Genomic DNA, 21458 nt, shown 5'->3' on the forward strand with positions numbered 1-21458 from the left:
ATGAGAAATGAGAAACAGCTCAAGTAAACCCAGTGAAGATCCAAACTAAGAATGACATATTTCCTAATGATCAAATCTAAGTCTGGTACACAGACATATTACCTCTCTTAGGGTAGAATACCTTTGATGACATTAAGTAACATTGTGAGTGATGGCAGCTACAAGCGAGGAAGAAGAAATATTGAAAGTTAGCCTCAAAGATCGTGTATAAAGAATACCTTTGAGAAGTAACAAATGTGTGTATTTCCCCTATGCTGTTCACATAGCAGACAGCACTAATCAATAACAGCAGTCTTTTCTTGAAGTACCTGGGCCTTATCTCCACAGTCTTTCTCAACAGCCAGGCCCTACCAATTGATCTGAGTTGGCATGAGAGAGAAAACCTATTTACCATATAGCCTATAAAAGAAAAGACCTCTGTGATGAGAATCATAAGGACTTGCTTCTCCTTTGGGTCCTAAGCATTAACCAGCTAGGAAGTCACTTCATAACCCTAGGCCTCATCACCCTTATCAGTACAATTTGGAAATAGGAGTGGACTGTCTCTAAGTTTCCTTTGTGTGTCCTAGCCCTAGATATTTATAATCTTAAGTAATGGAAAGTATCTATGAATAAGTGAAAAAAACATGACTGTCACATAATTCTAAGAAATGAAGTTACTCATTGATGTTATAAAACATCATTGTTATCTTTTTTCCTCCTCACAGAGCTGCTGATGCTAATTATAAGATTCTTTGTCCAATGGTTAAAAAGGAAAAAAAAAAACTTTAAAGAATTTATTTCTGTGACTGAAAATACCAATACATACCATATAGTTCTCTCTATATGGTGTAGACTCACATGTAGTTAATAGAAGATATTTCCATCTGTTGAGATTAGGCCCTGGGGTGTCTGATTCTCCATTTTGTGGATTACACCAATACCTTTGCCCAAAATGGTGTATGACTATGTTCGTTTGCAAGTATTTCGATCCACAGCAATGGTTTTTTACTCACACTGCTTCACTGTTGACCCCATCCCCTACTTGTTTTACTGCCAGATAAAACATCTAACAATAATCTACTTATAAACTATAGTACAGGGCTTTGACTATGACAACTCAAGTAAAATGGCAGGTATCAATGGAATGAACAGGATCATCCAAGTGCGCTAATGGCCTATAATAAACTTCCTTTTCCAACAGCACGATACAAATGTTCTCTCTCAAGTTGTAATGAACTGATACCCACGAATGGTTAGTTTGGCAATATTTCTGCTTTGGCAAAACAAGCATGGTTACTTTCTTGTGGTTACCCTTTTACAATAAATTCTCACATCAGAGAACTTTCAAGCTTTCTGTTTTGCCAAACTTCCTTCCTGGTTTAGACTTCTAATAATTTTCATGTGCTCCTTCGGCTGAATCCCGAGGGTGGACTCCTGACCTCCTTGCTGGAGGTACGAAGGATGCCAGGGTTAGCGACTGCTCTGCGGTTCCCCAAAGCTCCTCCTCCCCGGAACGTGACAGTTCTTCAGCTGCCAAGGTTGGGAAGCAGGACAGGGGACACTCCTGGGGTGCAGCTCCGAGGGGAGGAAGCCGAATTCTGGGGGCTAAAGAGGCCACGCGGGGGACCTGCGCGCGGTGCCGAGCTGGGACCCTTTTGGCCATCCCAGGGCTGCGCAACAACCTGACCCCTGTCCGGCGCGGGCCGCTGTCCACAGTGGGAGGTGCTGAAAGCAAGGAGAGGGCGCGGGGGCGGCGAGGCGGACAGCTTCTCCGAGCGCCTCCGTCCGCGCTCCTCGGTTCCTCCAGCCCTCCCCTCCTCCCGCAGCCATGTTCCACGCGCGGGGAGGGGCTGGGGAGGGGGAGAGGGACGGGGGATCAGGGCGGAGAGCGTCTGCTCTGCCTCAGGGAAGGAGGGGATGAGAGTTGGGGAGAGCAGCGGGAGGAAGCGGCGGCGGCTAGCGAGGAGCCAGCGCTGGGTCCTGCAGTGGAACTCCCAGGAGCCACCATCATGGTGAAGAGGAAGAGCTCCGAGGGCCAAGAGCAAGACAGCGGCCGCGGCATCCCCCTGCCCATCCAGACCTTCCTGTGGCGGCAAACCAGGTGAGGGGCGCAGAGGGCGCACCGCGGGCCGCCCTGGGCTGGGAGCGCTCCTGGGGCCGCCTGGGTCGTCGTCGTTGCCGCTGCCGCTGCCGCCGAGGCCGCGCCACAGCCTGCAGCTCCCTCTCCGGGGCTGGAAATCGAGCCTTCTGCACCCGCGTAAAAACACGCATTTAAAAAATATTTCAGTGAAGTTTGACGGCAAGCAGGTTGGCAGCTGTAGAATAAATCTATGCATTATTTAGGGGGTGAGAGGGCAGAGAGCCTAGGGAGAGGGGGCGGGGGATTAGGGAAGATAATTATGACTGGTTGTGCTCCTGTGTTCAATTCCCCCTCCATCTCCTGCTGTAATTCCAGCCCGGTGACCTGTTGTTTTTCCAGCTCCTGTTTGTTGAATGTCTGCTATGCCCACTTGTTAACCATTTTTGCTCGGATTCAGCTAGTGTAATCTTCCTGGTTAAAGCCTCTGAGAAGAATCATTTTTGATAAGAATTTTTTTTTCTTGGAAAAACCTGAAACCTATTTCCATAAACAGGAAACAAGGTTTCCATTATTATTATTATTAATTATTATTATTTTAGAGATTTATCAGATAAGAAATTAGATTGTGAAAAATCATATGCCACAAGCTGTGTTCAGTTTTCAGTTTTTGAAATGACGGTACACATGAGTAATGCAACGCTTCTGACCATTGGTGATTTAGAATCCGATTAGGTAAAAAGTCTTCAGAATAAGACTGGATACAGAAAACGTAGAAATCCTCAGCTTTTTCATATATGTAATCACACATATAAAAGCAAATGTCGTCAGCTGTTTAATACCCGCTCTTTAACAAGCCATAGGGAGGCGTGAAATTTGTTTCATAGCACTGTCTTATTCGTTGAAAATATGTCAGAAGGATGCTCTAATAATAATTTTACTTGTGTTTAAAACAATTATTTCTATTAATTTTTCAGTGCATTTTTGAGGCCTAAACTGGGGAAGCAATATGAAGCCTCTTGTGTGGTATGTGATATTCACCATTTAATGACTATTTGCATATATTGTGTGGTAATTTGAAAGAAAGAATTTAAATTGTACTGTATATATTAATTCACTCAGAAAATATTGTTGAGCACCTACTATGTGCCAGGCACAAGTTCTAGATGATGAGATAGAGCAATAATCAAAACAAATATAGAGTTTGCATTCTACTGGGAGGGGGATAGGCCACTCATAAATGAGTAAAATACATAGCCAGCCAGGTGGTGATATGCGCTATGGAGAAAAATTAAGCAAGAAAGGGCATTAAGGAGCACTAGGGTGGAGGTTTCATGTTAGAAGTAGCGGATAGATAAGGTTTGCCTGCTAACGTGACCCTTGGACAAAGATTTGAAGGAAGGGAGGGAGAAATAGCTGAGGGCAGAGCAGAGGGAAAGCAAGTCTAAAGGCCCTAAGTGGGGAGGGGTAGAGCAGTAGAAGAGAGTGTGGAAAGATAACAGAATGAGGACAAGTGTAATAAGTCAAATCCTTAATCAACAAAATCAAAACAGTTATATAGTGGAAGCTCATAAAATGAGAGCCTATGACCTACTCAAAGTAATATGCAATTCTGAACTTTTATGTCTTCCATTTTTTGTGCAAGTCTGAAATGGACGATATGAAATAATTATGAAAATAATGCTATTAATATTTATGCAAAATACAGTGCACTTGTCCTGAGATTCTAAGGGAATCCCATGACTTACAGATTGTCTTTTTACAAATTGAGAGGATGCAAAAACGTGAAGCAAAATTAAAATGGGCTTTTCAAAGACTTCATTAAAACTTGGAGCTCACATAAAGGTCTTTACACTGCATATATTATAACCTAAAAGTTGAAACCTACTCATTTGGATATTGCCATGATATTTGCAAATGACTTGATAGATGACAAATGACCTTCTACTAAGGAGCTCTGAAATGTGTTAGGGCCACACACTATTATGGAAGCCAATTGGAAAATTAAACACCTCTCCCCATACACACACATACGTGCACAGCACACGCTCAAATAAGAATTTTTTTCTGTTGCATTTCCTGCCCTTCAAAATTGTCATAGATATTTTTTTAAATCTAACTAACTTTTTAATAAGGACCTTTTAATGGGATTTGTTGTACTTAGCTCAAGTTAAAGTAATTTGACACCTGAAATCTCTGAGCCTTCCTCAAATCATGCTTACAGTTATACTAGCTTAAAATAACCCTGCTTTTCTGTTCTTGGCAAAGATATGTCTGACATTTTAATGTTGTCTCACAATATCAAGTAAGTCCCATTCATAGATACAGATAGATAGATAGAGAGTGATGTAAGCATAGAAAACTTCCAGGGTTTAAAATTACAAAAAGTTATATTAGTAACATTTAAGATGAAAATGGCATTAAGTATCTAAAGCTTCCTGAGATTATAAAATATATAACTCATCCTCTGAAAGTATATTCATCAAAACTGTATAAATTCTTTATAATCTTTTAATGTCTAACATACTCACCCTTTACTTAATGAATACTTAGATACCTGAGGGCTGAGGAATTTAAAAGTATTTGGATCTGCCTTTATCTGGTTTCTTTAAGAAAACCCCAAAGACTACATCTCTGATTGAGCTCCTTGCCAAACCTCAGCATGCCTTTCATTATGAAGGTGAATGTATTTTCTTTTCTTGAATCAAAGGTAAATAGCTTTCTTTGGAGAATCTCTGTATTAAGCCATATTTTTTCTCAGATATCCTAATAATTCCAATAACACAGTTTGAGCACTTGGGACTGGTATTATGACCACTCGGGGAGAACACAGTTCTCTAGACCATTTTGGGACATCAAGTAGCAAGCAGGTTCTGTTCATACAAGTCAAATGTTTATTAAATTTATTCTGATATTTGGTAGCTGCACTTTCCCCAACACCTTATAGTAATATCCTCCTCCACCTTCAAAGAGAAAAAACAACTCAGTAGGTCAACTTGTTCTGGGGCTTGGGGGTGGGGTGCCTCACTTGCTGAAAGTATCCCTGGCCAGGATAGAAGATTTAATAAACCACCAAAGCAAAAATGGCTTATTTCCCTCCTCCCTCCCTCCTTTCTTCTTTGCCTCCTTTTCTCCCTTTATTCAACAGTTAGATGAACAATCTTTATGGCTCTTGGCATTATGTAAGGAGTGTCCTGTGCCAGATCATTGCTAGGGACATGGAATAGCTCAGAGACCCCAAAATCAGATCTCTTGAAACAGTTGGATCTTATTTAACACTTGTTGCCCATTCACATAAATTCTGTACCTGAAGACACTTTCACAAAAGACATTTCACCTTGGACTGCAGTTGTGATAGCTCCTTTCAATGACCCAGCATCATTTTTATAAAATATTACATCCAAAACCTTCATACAGCTAAATGTGTTGTTGTACTCTTTTTGACGGGAGATTATTTTGGTGGAAATAAAAATCATTTAATAATTCAAGCCACATACTTTGGATCAAAAACGTGAAAATGGGTAGATAATAGGAAATTATCACTGACTCATTTCATGTCAACATACACAATGAAATGCAACCTGAGGGCACTCTAAAGGATTTGGTCTAGTGATACGTATCTTTTTGGGTATACAGTACCGTGTTGTCTATTTTTTCACCCATCAGAATCTCTAATTTCTTATTTTACTTTTTTTGTTGTTGTTGTTGTTGTTGTTATCTACAGTCCTTTGAACGAGTGTTGGTAGAAAATAAGCTGCATGGCCTCTCTCCGGCCCTCTCTGAAGCCATCCAGAGCATTTCCAGATGGGAACTGGTACAAGCTGCTTTGCCTCATGTCCTGCACTGCACTGCAACCCTGCTGTCAAACAGAAACAAGCTAGGTTGGTGCTCCTACATTCCTTCTTCATGACATACCATTGTCCTCACTCATGGTAACTCATAGTAACACCCACAATAACAACCTGTATAACTGACTATTTTTCCAGGCACTGGACACACATTCTCATTTAATTCTGACAAAATCTCCCTCACGTTGGCGTCATTGTTATCTCCATTTTACCAATGAGGGAACTCGCTCTCTTTCTTTTAACTTTTTAACTTTACAAGAATATGTGAATGTGTTCTCCTTTTAAACATTAGAATGTTATAGAGAAGCTAAAGACTCTCTCTCACCTGTTCAAGATGAGTTCTAATCAGAGTTGTCCCTTTGTCCTCCCAGCGCCTAAAGCAACCACCTTCATGAATTTGTCATATTCCCCTCCAGATCTCTTCCCAACTTTGTGGTATTATGTGCATGTGTGCATGCATGCACATACATATTATTTTTCTTGTTTAGATTATTTTGCAGATTGCTTTTCCCACATGGCATTATGTCCTAGCCATCTGCCCCAAGATCTTCTCCATCCAGTTCCTTCCCCTCATTTGGGTCTCTTCTCAAATGTTACCTTTAGAGAGGGGCCTTTCCTAATCACACTGTCTAAAATGGAGTAGCTGTTATCCTCAAAGCCCATACTCTTAACTACTGTGCTGCTTATTTGGGAATATATGTGGGTATCTGACTGAAGAGATGTGATGCACGCAGTTTCTTGCCCTGTGTCAGCATATCATTCTGCAGGGATTGCAGCCAGTTAGAAAGTCCCAAAGCAAGAGTGAACCCTTTCAGCCGTGGCTGTAAGTGGTGTAGAGAAATGCTAGTTTCTCCCAGGAAATCAAGCCACAGAACAAAGCAAGGATGTTCTTCCCACACCCAAGGTTGACACCCGTTGTTCTGGTCACAGAGTTTGCCTTAACCTAGCTGTGTTGTTGTCCCATGCAGGCCACCAGGATAAACTGGGTGTCGCTGAGACAAAACTCCTTCATACCCTGCACTGGATGCTCCTGGAGGCCCCCCAGGACTGCAACAGCGAGCGTTTTGGGGGCACAGACCGAGGCTCCAGCTGGGGTGGCAGCAGCAGTGCTTTCATCCACCAGGTTGAAAACCAGGGTTCTCCAGGGCAGCCTTGCCAAAACAATTCCAATGATGAAGAAGAAAACGACCGACGGAAGATCTTCCAGAACTCCATGGCTACTGTGGAGCTCTTTGTGTTTCTGTTTGCTCCTCTGGTACACAGGATCAAGGTAAGCAGGAAGCTGGTGAGGGCTAAGGGGAACTAGAAGTCAGATGAGGGTTTGCTTCAAATGGTATTTCTGTATTTGGCATCCATGTCGTTGTGTGATCTTATAGCAAGAGCCAAAACATGGAGAGCTTTGTTTTTATTCTAAACTATTGAACGTTATTTCAAAACCACAATTGTCCTACTCAAAAGTCTTCAATGGTTCTCCATCTGCCCCAAGGTAATACCCAATATATTAAACGTGGCATATAGAGTCAACTGTGATCTGGGGCTTAAATCCTGACTTAACTGATGAATTGCCGATCCCTGCTGGCCACCTCATGATCCAGTTCTGGGAGCCCTGTGAACCATTCCCTGAATATGCCCTTGCTGTTTGCTCTGCCCCCCTTTCCCTCCTCTGTTCCTTTCATGGTTCTTCAAACTTCAACTTTAGTGTCATCATTTGCATGAAGCTTTTCCTCTGACCTTCCCCATGTAGGTTTAGTCACCATCTCCTTTGTATTTCTACAGTATGTTGTAGCTACTTCTATTATAATGCAAGATCTGGAACAGAAGTTTTTACTGTGGACTTTTTGATATTTTGGTATACAGTCTAAGAATTGCTTTTTTTTTTTTTTTTTTTTTGCGGTAGGCGGGCCTCTCACTGTTGTGGCCTCTCCCCTTGCAGAGCACAGGCTCTGGACACACAGGCTCAGCGGCCATGGCTCACGGGCCCAGCCGCTCTGCGGCATGTGGGATCTTCCCAGACCGGGGCACGAACCCGCATCCCCTGAATCGGCAGGCGGACTCTCAACCACTGCGCCACCAGGGAAGCCCTAAGAATTGCTTTTCAAAATACTTTTAAATGCATAAAGTACAAAACATAGTATTACATGGAAACAAATTGTATTAAAATACAATTCTATACATATACCCCTTGGATCTGAAAGAGACAATATTATTTTAAATCATAGTGCTACCACTTTCTAGCTGTGTGATCTTGTTGATATTACTTATCCTCCATTGCATAAAATCGTGGATATTCAAACACAGGGTGAATATATATGAAGACATAATGCATGGAAAGTACATAGAAAAAAAATCAAGTACATGGAAAGAAATCAAGAACTATTTGTTACTTCTGTGAATGAATAAATTACAATATTCCATCTAAGTGCTCGGATAAGAGATAAGAAGGAATTAATATGCTCAACTGTTCTTTAATAGAATATTAGGATCTTAATCTGATTGACTCTGTTCCATGGCTGGTAGGACTAGAATTGAAACTACCTGTAAATCCCCAAAATGCTTCTCATGCACTGACCACATTGTCTATCAAAATTATCAAAAGATATTAAATGTTAAATTGCTGTTTTAAAAGCATTACACTTTCTATTTTTAAAAGTCTTTGATAAAGGTTATACTTAATGGGAAGCATTACTTTAACTGAGATGGTCCCCCTGACCTGTGGGATCTGCAGGATCTGGCTCATGCCCCGCTACCTGGCCTCATCTCCCTCCATCTCACTGGCCTCTCTCTTGTTCACTAAGTTGCAGGCTCCCCAGAGACTTATCCTCAAACTCAACACATTTGTTTTTGCTTTCAGGCCTTTGCACTGGTTTTTCCTTCTATCTGAAACATTTACTGCCACCTTCCACCCTAGATTTTCACATGGCCATGTTCTTTTCATCAATTTACTCACAACTCAAATGTTACCAACTCAAAGTATTTCCCTGGTAACTTTAGTGCCACTAGGACATGACTCTACATTTTTTGTTGTTTCCTTCTTAGCACCTCTCAGTACCTGAAATTATTTTATGTGTTTGTTTACATGTTTGTTGCCCATCACCCCCACCAGAACAGAGGTTCTCGAGCAAAGGGACACTGCCTGTCCAGGTCACAACCCTATCTGATAGTGTCTAGAATAGTGTCTGGCATATATGAGGCAATCAATAAATATGTAATGACTGTCACTAAATAAACCCAAGTTATTATCAGAAGCTGATCCAGATGCTAAAAGTAGCAATTATATGTAGGTACATAGTCCCCAAAACAGAAAGGGCAAGAAAGAAAGCTCCTTAAAAAAAAAAAAAAAAAAAGATAGTCTGTAACATGTCTATTTGTAGAGAGAGATCCTCTGGATTAAAAGATGTGAAAGGGGGGCTTCCCTGGTGGCGCAGTGGTTGAGAGTCTGCCTGCCGATGCAGGGGACATGGGTTCGTGCCCCGGTCTGGGAAGATCCCACATGCCGCAGAGTGGCTGGGCTCGTGAGCCATGTCCGCTGAGCCTGCGCGTCTGGAGCCTGTGCTCTGCAAGGGGAGAGGCCACAACAGTGAGAGGCCTGTGTACCGCAAAAAAAAAAAAAAAACGTGGAAGTATAGGAGTGGCTGGAATGGCTATAATTTTATTTGAAAACATGTTGAGAGTCCAAGATTTGGAAACAGATAGGCCTGTGTTAGAATCCAGTGCTTGCTGCTTCCTATTCTATGTAGGAAAGACATCGAGCAATTAACTTCTTTAAGCCTCAGTTTTCTCAAGTATAAATTGAACATAAGAATAATTTTATGGAACATTGTGAGGATTAAACAAATTAAAGTGCTCAACCTGACACACAAAAAGGCATTAACAAATGGTAGTTTTTAGTGTTGGCATTTTATTGCTATTGACATTATGGATTATTAGTAGAAGGGGAGCCAGATCTTCCTTCAGGGGAGACCACACAGATAGTGAGGAAAGCTGGCTCAGCATCCCCAAGTTTTACCTATGGCCTGGGATTGGGGTATTTATAAGGAAGTAAAACAATGCCTATGAAACACTGTACAGCAATTAATACATAGTATTGTAACAATTACTGTTGGCTATTATTACTAGTATTATTGTTTTATCATTTTATTATTGCTATGAGAGAAATATTGTTCTAGATGCCATAGGGAACAAAAAATATTAATGAGTCAATAAATTTCACCACAAGGCTTTTTTCATCTGAGCAAGGGCTTTGCTTTTATCAGTGTAGTGAGGAATGAACAGTCCCTTGATCAGGGTTTCTTAATCTTGGCACCATTGGCATTTGGGGCCAGATAATTCTTTGTCCTGTGCTTTGTAGGATATTTACTGACATCTCTGGCTTCTACCCACTAGATGCCAGTAGTACCTCCTTCCTCCGAACTGTTACAACCACAAATGATTCTAGACATTGACAGATGTCTTTAAGGGGTGGGGAGGGGTGAGAGTGCTCCTGATTGAGATCCACTGACCTAGATCTTTTATTTGCCTGCTAGTTATCAGGCCCTACCATCCTTCTCCGTACTGTACCCATGTCCACTTCTCCTCACCAGCACCTTTAATGGCCTTTTCTCCCTATTCTTCCTTTGCATTTGTCCTTCAGAACTCCAGCCCCAGATCAAGACCGAAAGCCACCTCTTCTATCCCAGCCCCAGAGATCTGCATGCTCCTGGGGTAAAACCAGACGACAGTCCAGCCTGTTGCTTCTACAAATTGTGGTCTCAAGCTCCGTGTGCCGCCCCCCTTGTCAGTCCTTGTCTTGATTCCCTCGAGTCCCCACTCTGTGCTCACACAGACAGTGTTTTACGTTGAGGCTCTTACAGGACATAGTACTGAGGAGGCATGAAGGGCTGAAATCCAGCCTAGGCGTGAGCCTGCGCCTCCACTTCCACCCCTCCTCAATCCCTTCCACGTGCTCTGCTTTCCTCTATTAGGTAACAGAAGTTTTCACGTATCATTTCTAATTCTTACAAACACCCACAGGAAGGTGGATATCTTTGTCTTCATTTTACCAAAGAGGAAACTGAGGTCCAGAGAGGTAATAATCAAGCTCATTAAGTAACCGAGGTGGGATTCAAACCCAATTCCATCTGACTTTCTACAAAACTATACTGTTTCTTTTGTTTCTGTGCTGGAACTCTTCTCATCAAGGTCATGAACAACCTTGAGCTATTGAACCTAATCTTTATTTTGCTGTCTTCATTTCACTAAAATTTAGCTGCATTTGAACTTACAATCCTTTCTTCTTGAAGTTTTTTATTCCTTTGGTAGCACCACACTCTGCTAGTTCTCCTTGCATCCCTGGCTATTTCTGCTCTATCTCCTTTGAGAGCTCATCTTCTTTGCCTGCTCCTCTAACATTGTGGTTCTCCAGGGATGCAACCTAGACCCTTTGCACTTCTCACTTTGTCTTCTCTTTGGAGACCTCCTCTCCTGCTTCATTTACCATTTGTATCCTAATAGGCTGAGGTCACCTAATTTTATATGTCTAAAGTAGTCTCCTTTCCTAACCTCTAGACCAACTTGTCAACTAGCTTCTCCAGATAGATAATCTAAGGGCATTTCAGATTTCCCCTGGAATGAACCATTGTCCTGATGTTCTGTATTTCAGGTGATGGACCCATTCATATAAATTCAAAACCTAGGCGCTTCCTTTGATTACTCCTTCATCCTTACCTACACATTCCACTAATCACAGAGTTCTACTCATTTTGTCTCTTAAATATTTCTCAAATTTACCTAATTTTCTTCATCCCTATTATCCTCCTTAACCCAAGATTTCATCATCCATTGCTTGGGCCTCTTACTTGGACCACTTTCTAACTGGATTTACAGTCTCATGGCTTGTCTCATAAAATCCAACCTCAACACCAAAGTGATCTCTCTAAAATGCAGATCTGAACATATCACTAACACACTTAAAGTAATTTGTTGATTTCTTATTATACAGAGGATGAAACTCTAGCTCTCCAGTGTGGTAAATGGGACCTCCATGACCTGCATGGTTACCTCTCCTGCCTATGAGCTCCAAATGCTTGGAGTCTCCCTAAAAACATAACATGCTTTGTTCCAGGCCTATTTCATGCCAGTCATGTCACCTGGAAAACCCTCCTACCCTACGCTTCTGCCTAGAAAATTCTTACTCATCATTTATGACTTCACTCCAGATCTATCCTCCCTCCTTCTCTATCTCTATAATATATTAGACATATTTTTATTATTATTTTTAGCTTCTTATTATCATTATCTCTTTATCTGTCCATCTCTTCTACTAGATTCCAGATGGTTTGAGAATAGGAATTATCATTGTATCTTGGGTAGCTAATATAGTGTCTGTGTTTTGTAGGCCTTTAATTGATATTTATTGAATGAATTAGTTTACTAATTAGCAAATAATCTAAGTGACTCATCCTTTTGTAAGACAGTGTATAATTCAATGCATTTTTATGCTTTTACAACTAGCTCAAATATTTTACATGAAATCAATAATCTGAAAATTCTGTCAAATATATTATTAAATGATGAACTTTTGTTACAACTAAGGAATCTACTTTAAGTGTGCTGCCAACATTTTCTTGATTTGAGCCTAATCATTTATTCCTTCCATAAATATTTACTGAGTGCCTACTACATGCTAGGCACTGTTCAGAGTGCTGGAGAAACAGCAGGGGATAAAACAAAATCCAAGCCCTCAAGGAGATTTTTATAAAATTCGTATGTCTGAAGTAAACAATTTTAAAACAGAATTTAAAATAATAGTTGTTTAAGTAGATGTCTCTAAGCTACTAGTAAACACATTTAGAATTGCTTCATGTCATCATGGAAACAGGCTTTCATTGCAAGCAACATTGTGGAAATGTTGATTCTTTGAATTTTTACACCTTCTGGTTTTTCTCAGAACCTTTCTAGACCACCCACCCCACAGCTGTTTGAATGATAGAGTACCTTCTCCAACTTCAGAGTTTCTGTTCATGTGTGCATAGGTGTATATATCCCACTGGGTGGCCCATGAAAGGGGATTCTATAAGAGGAATTAGTGACCCAGAGTTTATCCATTCATCCAACTTAAGAGGACTTACAAAGGAGCATATCAACATAAGAACTGGCCATCCGTTCTGCAGGTGTTCAGGTCTAAAGAATGATCAGATTTATTTGGTGTTATTTGGAGACTGTAACATATGCTCAATTAATCAACAATTATGTATTGATGTTCAAGGAAAAATGCACAGAAGGAGAACTCAACTTGTCTTCAAGAAATATACAGTCTAGTTGGGGGTATATCAAACAAAACAAAATGATGACAGTAACTGTCACTGAGTGGATAGAACAGAGTTTAAAGGCCAGGATGTCAGTTTAAGAGAGCCCACTTCCTGTTGCAATGTCCATTGGAGTTTTATTTGTGCCAAGATTACTTAGAAGAAATGTGGAAAAGGACCAATCTCTGAAACTAAGAAATTGTCAAAACCAGATCAATTGTGATTTAGCATTCTGCATTTCTGGAGACAGATCTGATATACTTTGCACATGGTTAATTCCCTGATTGCTGGATCTAATACCACACATGATACCATGCAGACTTCCCCATGTCCATTTCAAGGGAAAGCGGTTGCTTTCCCCTGATTGCTGGATCTAATACCACACATGATACCATGCAGACTTCCCCATGTCCATTTCAAGGGAAAGCGGTTGCTTTCCCCTTAACTTCGGATCTGTCTATCTAGTTGTTTACTCAGTATATCTAGTTGAATGTCTAACAGGCCTCTCAAACTTAACACGTCTAAAACTAGGCTCCTGATATCCCAAACCTGTTCCTCCTTTATCTTGCCCATCGTTATCAGTGGCAAAGCCAAAAAATCTTTGACATCTCTTTTTCCTACACTCTACCTCTAGTCAATTAACAAATTCTATAAACTGTATCTTCAAAATGTATCCAGAATCTACAGCTTCTCATTTTGCCCTCTACTAATACCCTAGTCTAATGATCTTTCACCTAGTTGATAATAATAGTTCCCTAGTCTCTTTCCTCCCTTGCCCTTTCTCAAACTATTCTCAATAGCCTGAGTGATCCTCAAAACATATATCGAGTCATGTCATTCCACTATTCAAAACACTCCAGTGACTTCTCATGTTACTCAGTAATTGAAGTCCTTACTATTACGTATCAGGCCCTATATTATTTGGAATTCGAAAACGTCTCCAATCTTATTTTTTCCTACTCTTCTGTCATTCACTTGACTCCAGGCCCGCAGTTCTTGGCTGTTTCTTGACACACAAGATATACTTAGGACCTTTGCACTTGCTGATCCCTTTTCACAAAATGCTTTTTCTGGAAATATCTACTTGGCAGCTCCTTCATTTCATTCAGATCCTTGTTCAAAAGTCACCTGCACAAGAAGGGCTTCCCTGGCCTTCCTGTCTAAAACATCAGCACCTTGTCTGATACTTCCCTTTCCCTGCTTTACTTCTTCTTTGCACTGGAGAGCAGGGATTTTTGTATGCTTTGTTCACTGTTGTATCCCAGAACCTAGAATAGGACCAGGTACACAGTAGGTGGTCTATAAATATTTGTAGAATGAAAGTGGCATGAATTTGACCAAATGCTTTTCTAATACTGACACTAGATGCTTTTCCTTCATGGGTACTGCTGTGGTGCCAGGATCTTGGCCTATAGCTTACAGAAGAGTCCCCTCTTTACCAAGAGATAAATCCCTGAGATGTATTCAGGGATTTCATCTAGCCTTTCCAGTTGAAGCTTCCTTTGAGCTACATTGATTCACCATTTGCAGAATAATTTTTTTTTCCTTTTTTTCAATTTCTTTCCAGCTCTCCTCCTCTAGATCAGTGATTTTCAACCGTAGCTACACATGAGAGTCACCAGGGGCAACTCAAGAAAACCTCACAGCAATTCTAATTTAATTGGTCTGGTTAGGGGAGGAAGCAGGGCCTGGGCCTCCTAGGTTTTAAAAGCTCCCCAGGTGATTATAATATACAAGCCAGGTTGCAAATCACCACCCTGTGAATTCCTGGTCTCACTTATGTTCATTAATCAGCAGTCACTCTCTCTGCTTCCATCTCTACATTGTTTGTTTGTTAGGCCGAGGTGTTGAAAATGTAACCTCAGAATGTCATACATTTGTACTTATACAATTGCATTTTAAACATCTCAGCCACTCAAAATGATGTAATGATGAAGCAGAGAATGTACTCCCTGGAAGAGACCTTCAATTGTAGATAACCGTATGAGTATGGGTTGTAAAGTAAGTACAATTCAGCAAGTACATGAAGTATCATGAACCCAATTCCTTATGCTGTATTTAGCATTGTGATGATGACAGGGGCTGTGGCTACATCGCTGCCCTCAGGGAATTAAAGATTGTTGAGAAGGCAACAATATAAAATAACATGCTAAGAAGGGTCTAACTATATGTTCCTGATTCCATGAAATGCAAGAATAAAAGATACACTGGAGAATAGAAAGTCAAAATAGCATCTGAGGATATTGCCTTATGAGGGAGAAAGAAGGACAATTAAATCATTAAGAAGAATAATAACAATAACCACAAGTAAAGAGATCTGCCAAGACCCTTGAAATAAAAAGGCCTCAATCATTGCTAACAGAAAACAATAATTGTGTGTTTCATGCCCAAAGCTGCATCTTAATTAATTATTCATTTTGCCTAAAGCAGACCACGGTGATTTCTATCGTAATTATGATGATAATTTAAGGCTATTGGTTTACCCTAGAAACACTCATCAGAGTGATGAAGGAAGGTCTTGAAAATCAGCCTACATTGAAAATAATCGTGTGAATGATGTTCTTTTTTAATACAATTTTAGAAGGTTACTTTCCATTTATAGTTATTACAAAATATTGGCTATATTCCCCATGTTGTACAATACATCCTTGAGCCTATCTTACACCCAATAGTTTGTGCCACAGACTATTGGGTGAATGATGTTAACCATTGCATTGACTGGTCTCTTCAGCCAGTTCTTGGATATAGATCTTCTCTTCTCCCAGGAATCTGACCTCACGTTCCGACTGGCGAGTGGGCTTGTTATATGGCAGCCCATGTGGGAGCACAGACAGCCCGAAGTCTCTGGCTTCACAGCACTGGTGAAACCCATCAGGAGCATCATTACAGGTTTGTGACTCAGACACCCAGTGGGACAGTGTCAGCATCCGTAGGAGTGAGGGCGATGGGATGATTTGCTCTTAAGAAACCAAGAGGAAGAAAACTTCAGGGAGTTATCTAGGTGCCCCAGGTACAGGGCTCATTTACATGATGAGAAACTCTAAACCAGGAGCACATGCTGCTGAGTTGTATGACTTTGGGTAAGTCATTTAAACTTCCTGTGCCTGTGTTTCCTCATCTGTAAAATAGGGTAGGGGTCAAAACACAGTATTACAAGTACTTACAGGGTTGTTATGAGGAATAAATGAGTTAATATATGTAACATTACTTAGAAGAATGCCAGGCACATAGTAAGTGGATAAGTGGTAGCTGTTATTATTTCATCATTATGGTAGATGGAGTAGCAGCTCCTTAACGATCTCGCCTTAGTGGGTTTTTTTTTTTTTTATCAAGGCATTTCACTACAGGAATTGTCCAATGCAATAGTCCTACTGTCGAATTGTAGAAAGAGTACAACATGATAGCTTGAAAAGTGCCTGAAAAGTTCATGCTCCACCCCAGATCTATCTCTTACCATGTATGTAACCTAACCTCCCTGAGCATTTCTGTTTCTTTAAAATGGAGATAAAAATACCACCTTATATGGCTTCATAGTGAGGAGTCAATGAGAATGCATATAAAGTGCCCATTTTATAGAGTACTTAATTACATACTTCTATTCCCAGCCCAACTTTTAGCATCAGTAACAAAATTTAAAAAGAGATAAATTATGTGGGAAACCTACAGAAGTGTGTGTGTGTGTGTGTGTGTATACACACACTGAAGTATATACAGAAGTATATATATGTATACATATATACATATATATAGTTAACTTTATAAGGTTTCTCTGCAGACAGGGGAGGATTATGAATGGAAAAGAGCTTTGTAAAGGGAGGGAAACCATAAACAAGTTCTTACATGCTTTATTTTCCCCTATAACTTAACACAAACTTGCAAGGATCATAGCATGTTAAGGAATTTTGTAAACTAAGGAGTTGCATAGTATTCATATACGTGATAAGATGCTTATAGTGACAAATCATGCTTATTATAGCCATTCAAAAGATGAAAATTTTCATACAGTAAAAGTAGACTAATCCCTCAATTTACATGTATATAATCCATTAACTATTGAAATAAATTGTAAATTAAAGAGTAACAGTCTATCATAATATTTAGATATCAAGTAACTAAGTAAAGATGCCATAGTCAGAAGTGATCTACTTCAGAATACATGGATGGAGTGAGGTTAACACTTGTATAAAAACTAAGGAATCATGTCCCTCCATGAAAGCACCTGAGCTATTCACTTCCCCCCTCCCTATGCTTCTCAGTGATATTCACAGCAGGTTCCTTACCCTCTGCTTGTTGCCTGTGGACTTGAAATGGTGTCCACTGAGGGTAAATTAAACTCAACTTAGCATGACCAGAAGAAAAACAATGGCACATGAGTGGCACTCCTCTGATCTCTTGCTTTGTGATTTGGTAAATCACTTTGCCTCTCAGCACCAAAGTATTCCAATTCAAATGGGGCCTGTCGTTTTGGCTTCCCATTGATCCTCCGGTAAAGATGTGACTGGTTTGAAGCTTACCTCAGGGGCAGCTTAATATGTTCAATAAAGCACCTGGAGCCAGGTAGCCTGGGCTGGAACCTTTTTGTAAGGGTCAGTGACCTTGGGCAAGTTAAATTCCCTGTTCCTTAGTATCTTCATCTGTAAAATGGGTCTGGAAGTATACCATAAGTTATTACAGGGTTATTGTAAGTGTTAAATCAGTTGATATATGTAAAACGCTTAGAACAGGACTTGACAGATATTAGGTATTATGTAGATGTTAACTGTTATAATTTTTAATATGGCCAATTTTTAGCACTTTAACCTATTGAGTCGTACTGAATAAATGAAGAAATCTATATTGATAACCTAGAAGTGCTAAGATTTTTGAATACGTTATGTGATTTCTCTTACAACATATGCTATTAAATGTCTTCTTTCAAGGTTTTAATGATCTATTAAAATAGGTTTTTGATTTGAAAGTGGAATGAACTTAGGAAATAAAATACCTTATATAACATATAAACTTATAAAATTTGTGGTGGGATTTCATCCATCTTTGCAGCTAAGAGAAGCTCTCCCATCAACAGTCAAAGTCAGACCTGTGAATCACCAAATCAAGACACAAGACACCGAGAGGTGAGTATATTATAATCATGAGAAGAAGGGTGGTCATTCCTTGAACATAGTGTAATGTGAAGGGTAAGACTTGATCAGTGCTTTATCTCAATGGCTAGCATGTAACAATAAATGTTAGTTATCATTCATCCTGCATTAACTCAAGTATCATCTTGTTCTCAATTATTGAATCTCCTAATGTTTGCTAGGCAAACCTAATATAGGTACAATAGTACTGCAGCAGTGGGGAAGGAAAGGAGGCTTAAGATACAGCATCCTTTAAGGAAACTAAAGTTTAATTGAGGAATCAAGACCAATCCACATAAAACAGAAGATGCGTAATAAAACAGAATATAATTTAATGTAAATTCATCATGCACTATTTGATTCAGAAGTGAAATGAAGACCAGGGTAGTTCAAAGCCACATAGAAATGTATACTGTCATTAACTTAATACATGTTAGGTGACCTGCTTTCACTTCCAGTTCAGCATGTGAAAAATACAGTTTACTGCTTTCCATCAAAATTGGATCCTCTTTCCAACTCATGCCTTATTGCCAGGAGTAGCATCATCCTTTTCACCCTCAAAACTAGAAATTTTGGAGTCCTAGTATACCTCCTACTGAGCAATTGCTAAGTATAGACACTGTGATTTGTATGCTGTACTTCATCTATTCTAAGATGTACATTTTTTTCACTTTTAACATATTTGAAATCTAGTGTATTTCATGATCTTTGGCCTCTTACCATCTACCTGCCTGGTAGAAGTCTTGATATGATTGTCATTCTTGCAGCATAAATTTGGTCATTTTCAGCATCTAGGTTTGCAGAATCAGGGTCAGTGCCTTAGAAGAGTATGTCAGAGGGGATAGTGAAGCACCCTTTTAAGAAATAACACTCTTGACACAGAGGAAATTATTCTATGAAAAAATACATATCAACAACTCTGAGTTGAAATTGGTAAATGTGAAAGAATTTTAGGAATACCAAATTTATTTCACTTATATTTGCCTTTTTACATATACATGGGATTGATATATAATCAAAAGCTCTGCATAAATAAGGCTAAATTAGACCTTTTTAATAAGTATAAAATTAAAAAGTCCTCACTGATAAGAAGTGTCCTTATTTAATTAACAGAAATCTTTTCTTAATCATACATAAAATAATGGTGCATCTTATAACTTAAAGACATCTTAGGTACAATGAAATACATAAATTCCATATTTCAGTCTCTTTAATCCTTTCCATTTGATTTCTTGAGTCATATTGTTTTCTTTTCATCCTGTTGCTCAGGTGTGAACTGTTACCCTGCTAAATCCAGGTCCTCGTAACTAGATTGCAGCTGGAACCACAGATTGGATTTTCTACCTCTAGCCTCTCCTGCTTCACATAAATATCAGTTCATAATGCCTGACTAATCTTCCTAATGTATCATTTATTAACTCATCATTCCACAGAGGCTCATTATATACAAGGTGCCATCCTTTTATTATATCCCTTCCTCCTTAGGAAACTTTAGTGGATCCCATCAACCATCACGTCAAGACCACACTCCTCTCCATGGCTCTCTGTGCATTCCACCACTTGACATCATCTTTCTTAGGTGACCCTGATTATTCCTTCAGTTAGTTAAGCACTGCTCCCAGGGGGCAGAGCATGCAGTTTTAGCCTCTGGGTCTTTCCTCAGACTGTTTCCTCCTCCCTGTTGTCTATCTAAATTGTATCTTTCTTTTAGGGATGAATTTAGATCTTGGCTCCCCATGAATTCTTGTCTAATTACTCTAAATCTACACTGTCCAATATGATAGCCACCAGGCCCATTTTGCTATTGAGCACTTGAAATATGATTAGTTTGAATTGATTGAATAGTCTGAATTGGTGTTAAGTATAAAATGTATACCAGATTTTGAAAACTTAGTATAAAAAATGTAAATACTTATTAGTAACACTTATATTGATGACATGTTGAAATGAAAATTTGGGATTAAACAGACTATATTATTAAAATTTTTATCTTGCCTATTTCTTTTTACTACTTTAAAATTAGGTGTGTGTCTCCTATATGTGGCTTGCATTATACTTCTATCAGATGTGCTGCTGTAACCTGTATTTACCTCTCTTAAAACTAAACTGTAAGCTCTGGATTTCAGGGTTCAGGTTCATCCAATATTTTTTTATCTCCAAAAATCTAACATGAAACACACATAATATGTTCATGTGGAAGGATTCTTTGATCAAATTCAGAGGATTTATTTCATCAAATTTCTATCTGTATTTGTCTCTCTATGCATCATGTTTGAACAATGCTTTCTTATTTTACATATGAAAATATAAATTGTAAGGGCTAAAATCTATGATCCGTTTTTGAGGGTCTTTATCTTTTAGCAAAGAATTTTATCTGTAATACTGATGGAAAAACAGCTCACATTACCTGGGCAAAATTACATTTATCAGCTAAATGTAATTAAACTACTCTGTAAATAAAGTGAAATGAATTTGTACTTACAAGTAAAGGTAATTGTATCCAATTGGAAAAATGTATTACATGCCCCCCTGATGCATAATGGAAAAACCTGAACCTTGCACTTTCATTCTTATGTTTTGCCTTTGATTTGATTAGCTCTTTCTAACCTGACCCTTGTTTTCTGCCTCATGTCTCTATTCAGTTCACCTCAGTATTGGTCTATCTTTGATGAATTGTTGGTTTGTAGCTCTTCTTCTGTAGATACTGGACATGGAGGTGAAAAAGAAAGGAATCAAGGGCAAAGTGAAATAAAGGACATGAAAGTACTTAGCCCAAGGCTTAGAATGACACAGATGCTCTCTAGAAGCCAGTTTCCATTCCCTCTTAAATGAAGGCAAAATCCCTTTGTCTATGGCATGATATTTAACTCTGCTGCAAATTTTTTTAATTTAAAAAACAATGTATATAATATGATAGATAATTCTAGAAGATATGCCTGAAGGAAAAAAAAGCACTAATCTACTATCTCCACCCCCAAAAGGGACTTCAGGTGGTCTCTGAAATGTTCCAGTCAGATTCCATCTCACCCAAGGCCACCATTTCAGGCTGCCACAGAGGAAACTCCCTTGATGGAAGTCTGTCTTCCCTGACTTCCCAGGAAAGAGGACCATCGCATTCCAGGTACACAATTGCAATGTTAGGGTCAAA

At 39.5% G+C, this 21458-nt stretch overlaps 1 protein-coding gene across 5 annotated transcripts in view; it reads left to right on the forward strand.

The window, feature by feature from the left end:
- Positions 1–1991: 1991 nt before the first annotated feature.
- The window catches only part of UNC80 (unc-80 homolog, NALCN channel complex subunit), a gene marked incomplete at both ends in the record, with an annotated part of 248689 nt that continues 229222 nt past the window's right edge, over positions 1992–21458 (forward strand). For all 5 annotated transcript variants that reach the window (XM_081242187.1, XM_081242190.1, XM_081242188.1 and 2 more), the window contains 7 exons: positions 1992–2083; positions 3037–3085; positions 5784–5940; positions 6876–7177; positions 15956–16079; positions 18231–18304; positions 21292–21431. In XM_081242187.1, coding sequence (XP_081098313.1) covers positions 1992–2083; positions 3037–3085; positions 5784–5940; positions 6876–7177; positions 15956–16079; positions 18231–18304; positions 21292–21431 — 938 coding nt within the window. The remainder of the gene's footprint in view (positions 2084–3036; positions 3086–5783; positions 5941–6875; positions 7178–15955; positions 16080–18230; positions 18305–21291; positions 21432–21458) is intronic.

The sequence above is a fragment of the Mesoplodon bidens genome, assembly GCF_964165515.1.
Source record: "Mesoplodon bidens genome assembly, chromosome: 8".
Lineage (NCBI taxonomy): Eukaryota > Metazoa > Chordata > Mammalia > Artiodactyla > Ziphiidae > Mesoplodon > Mesoplodon bidens.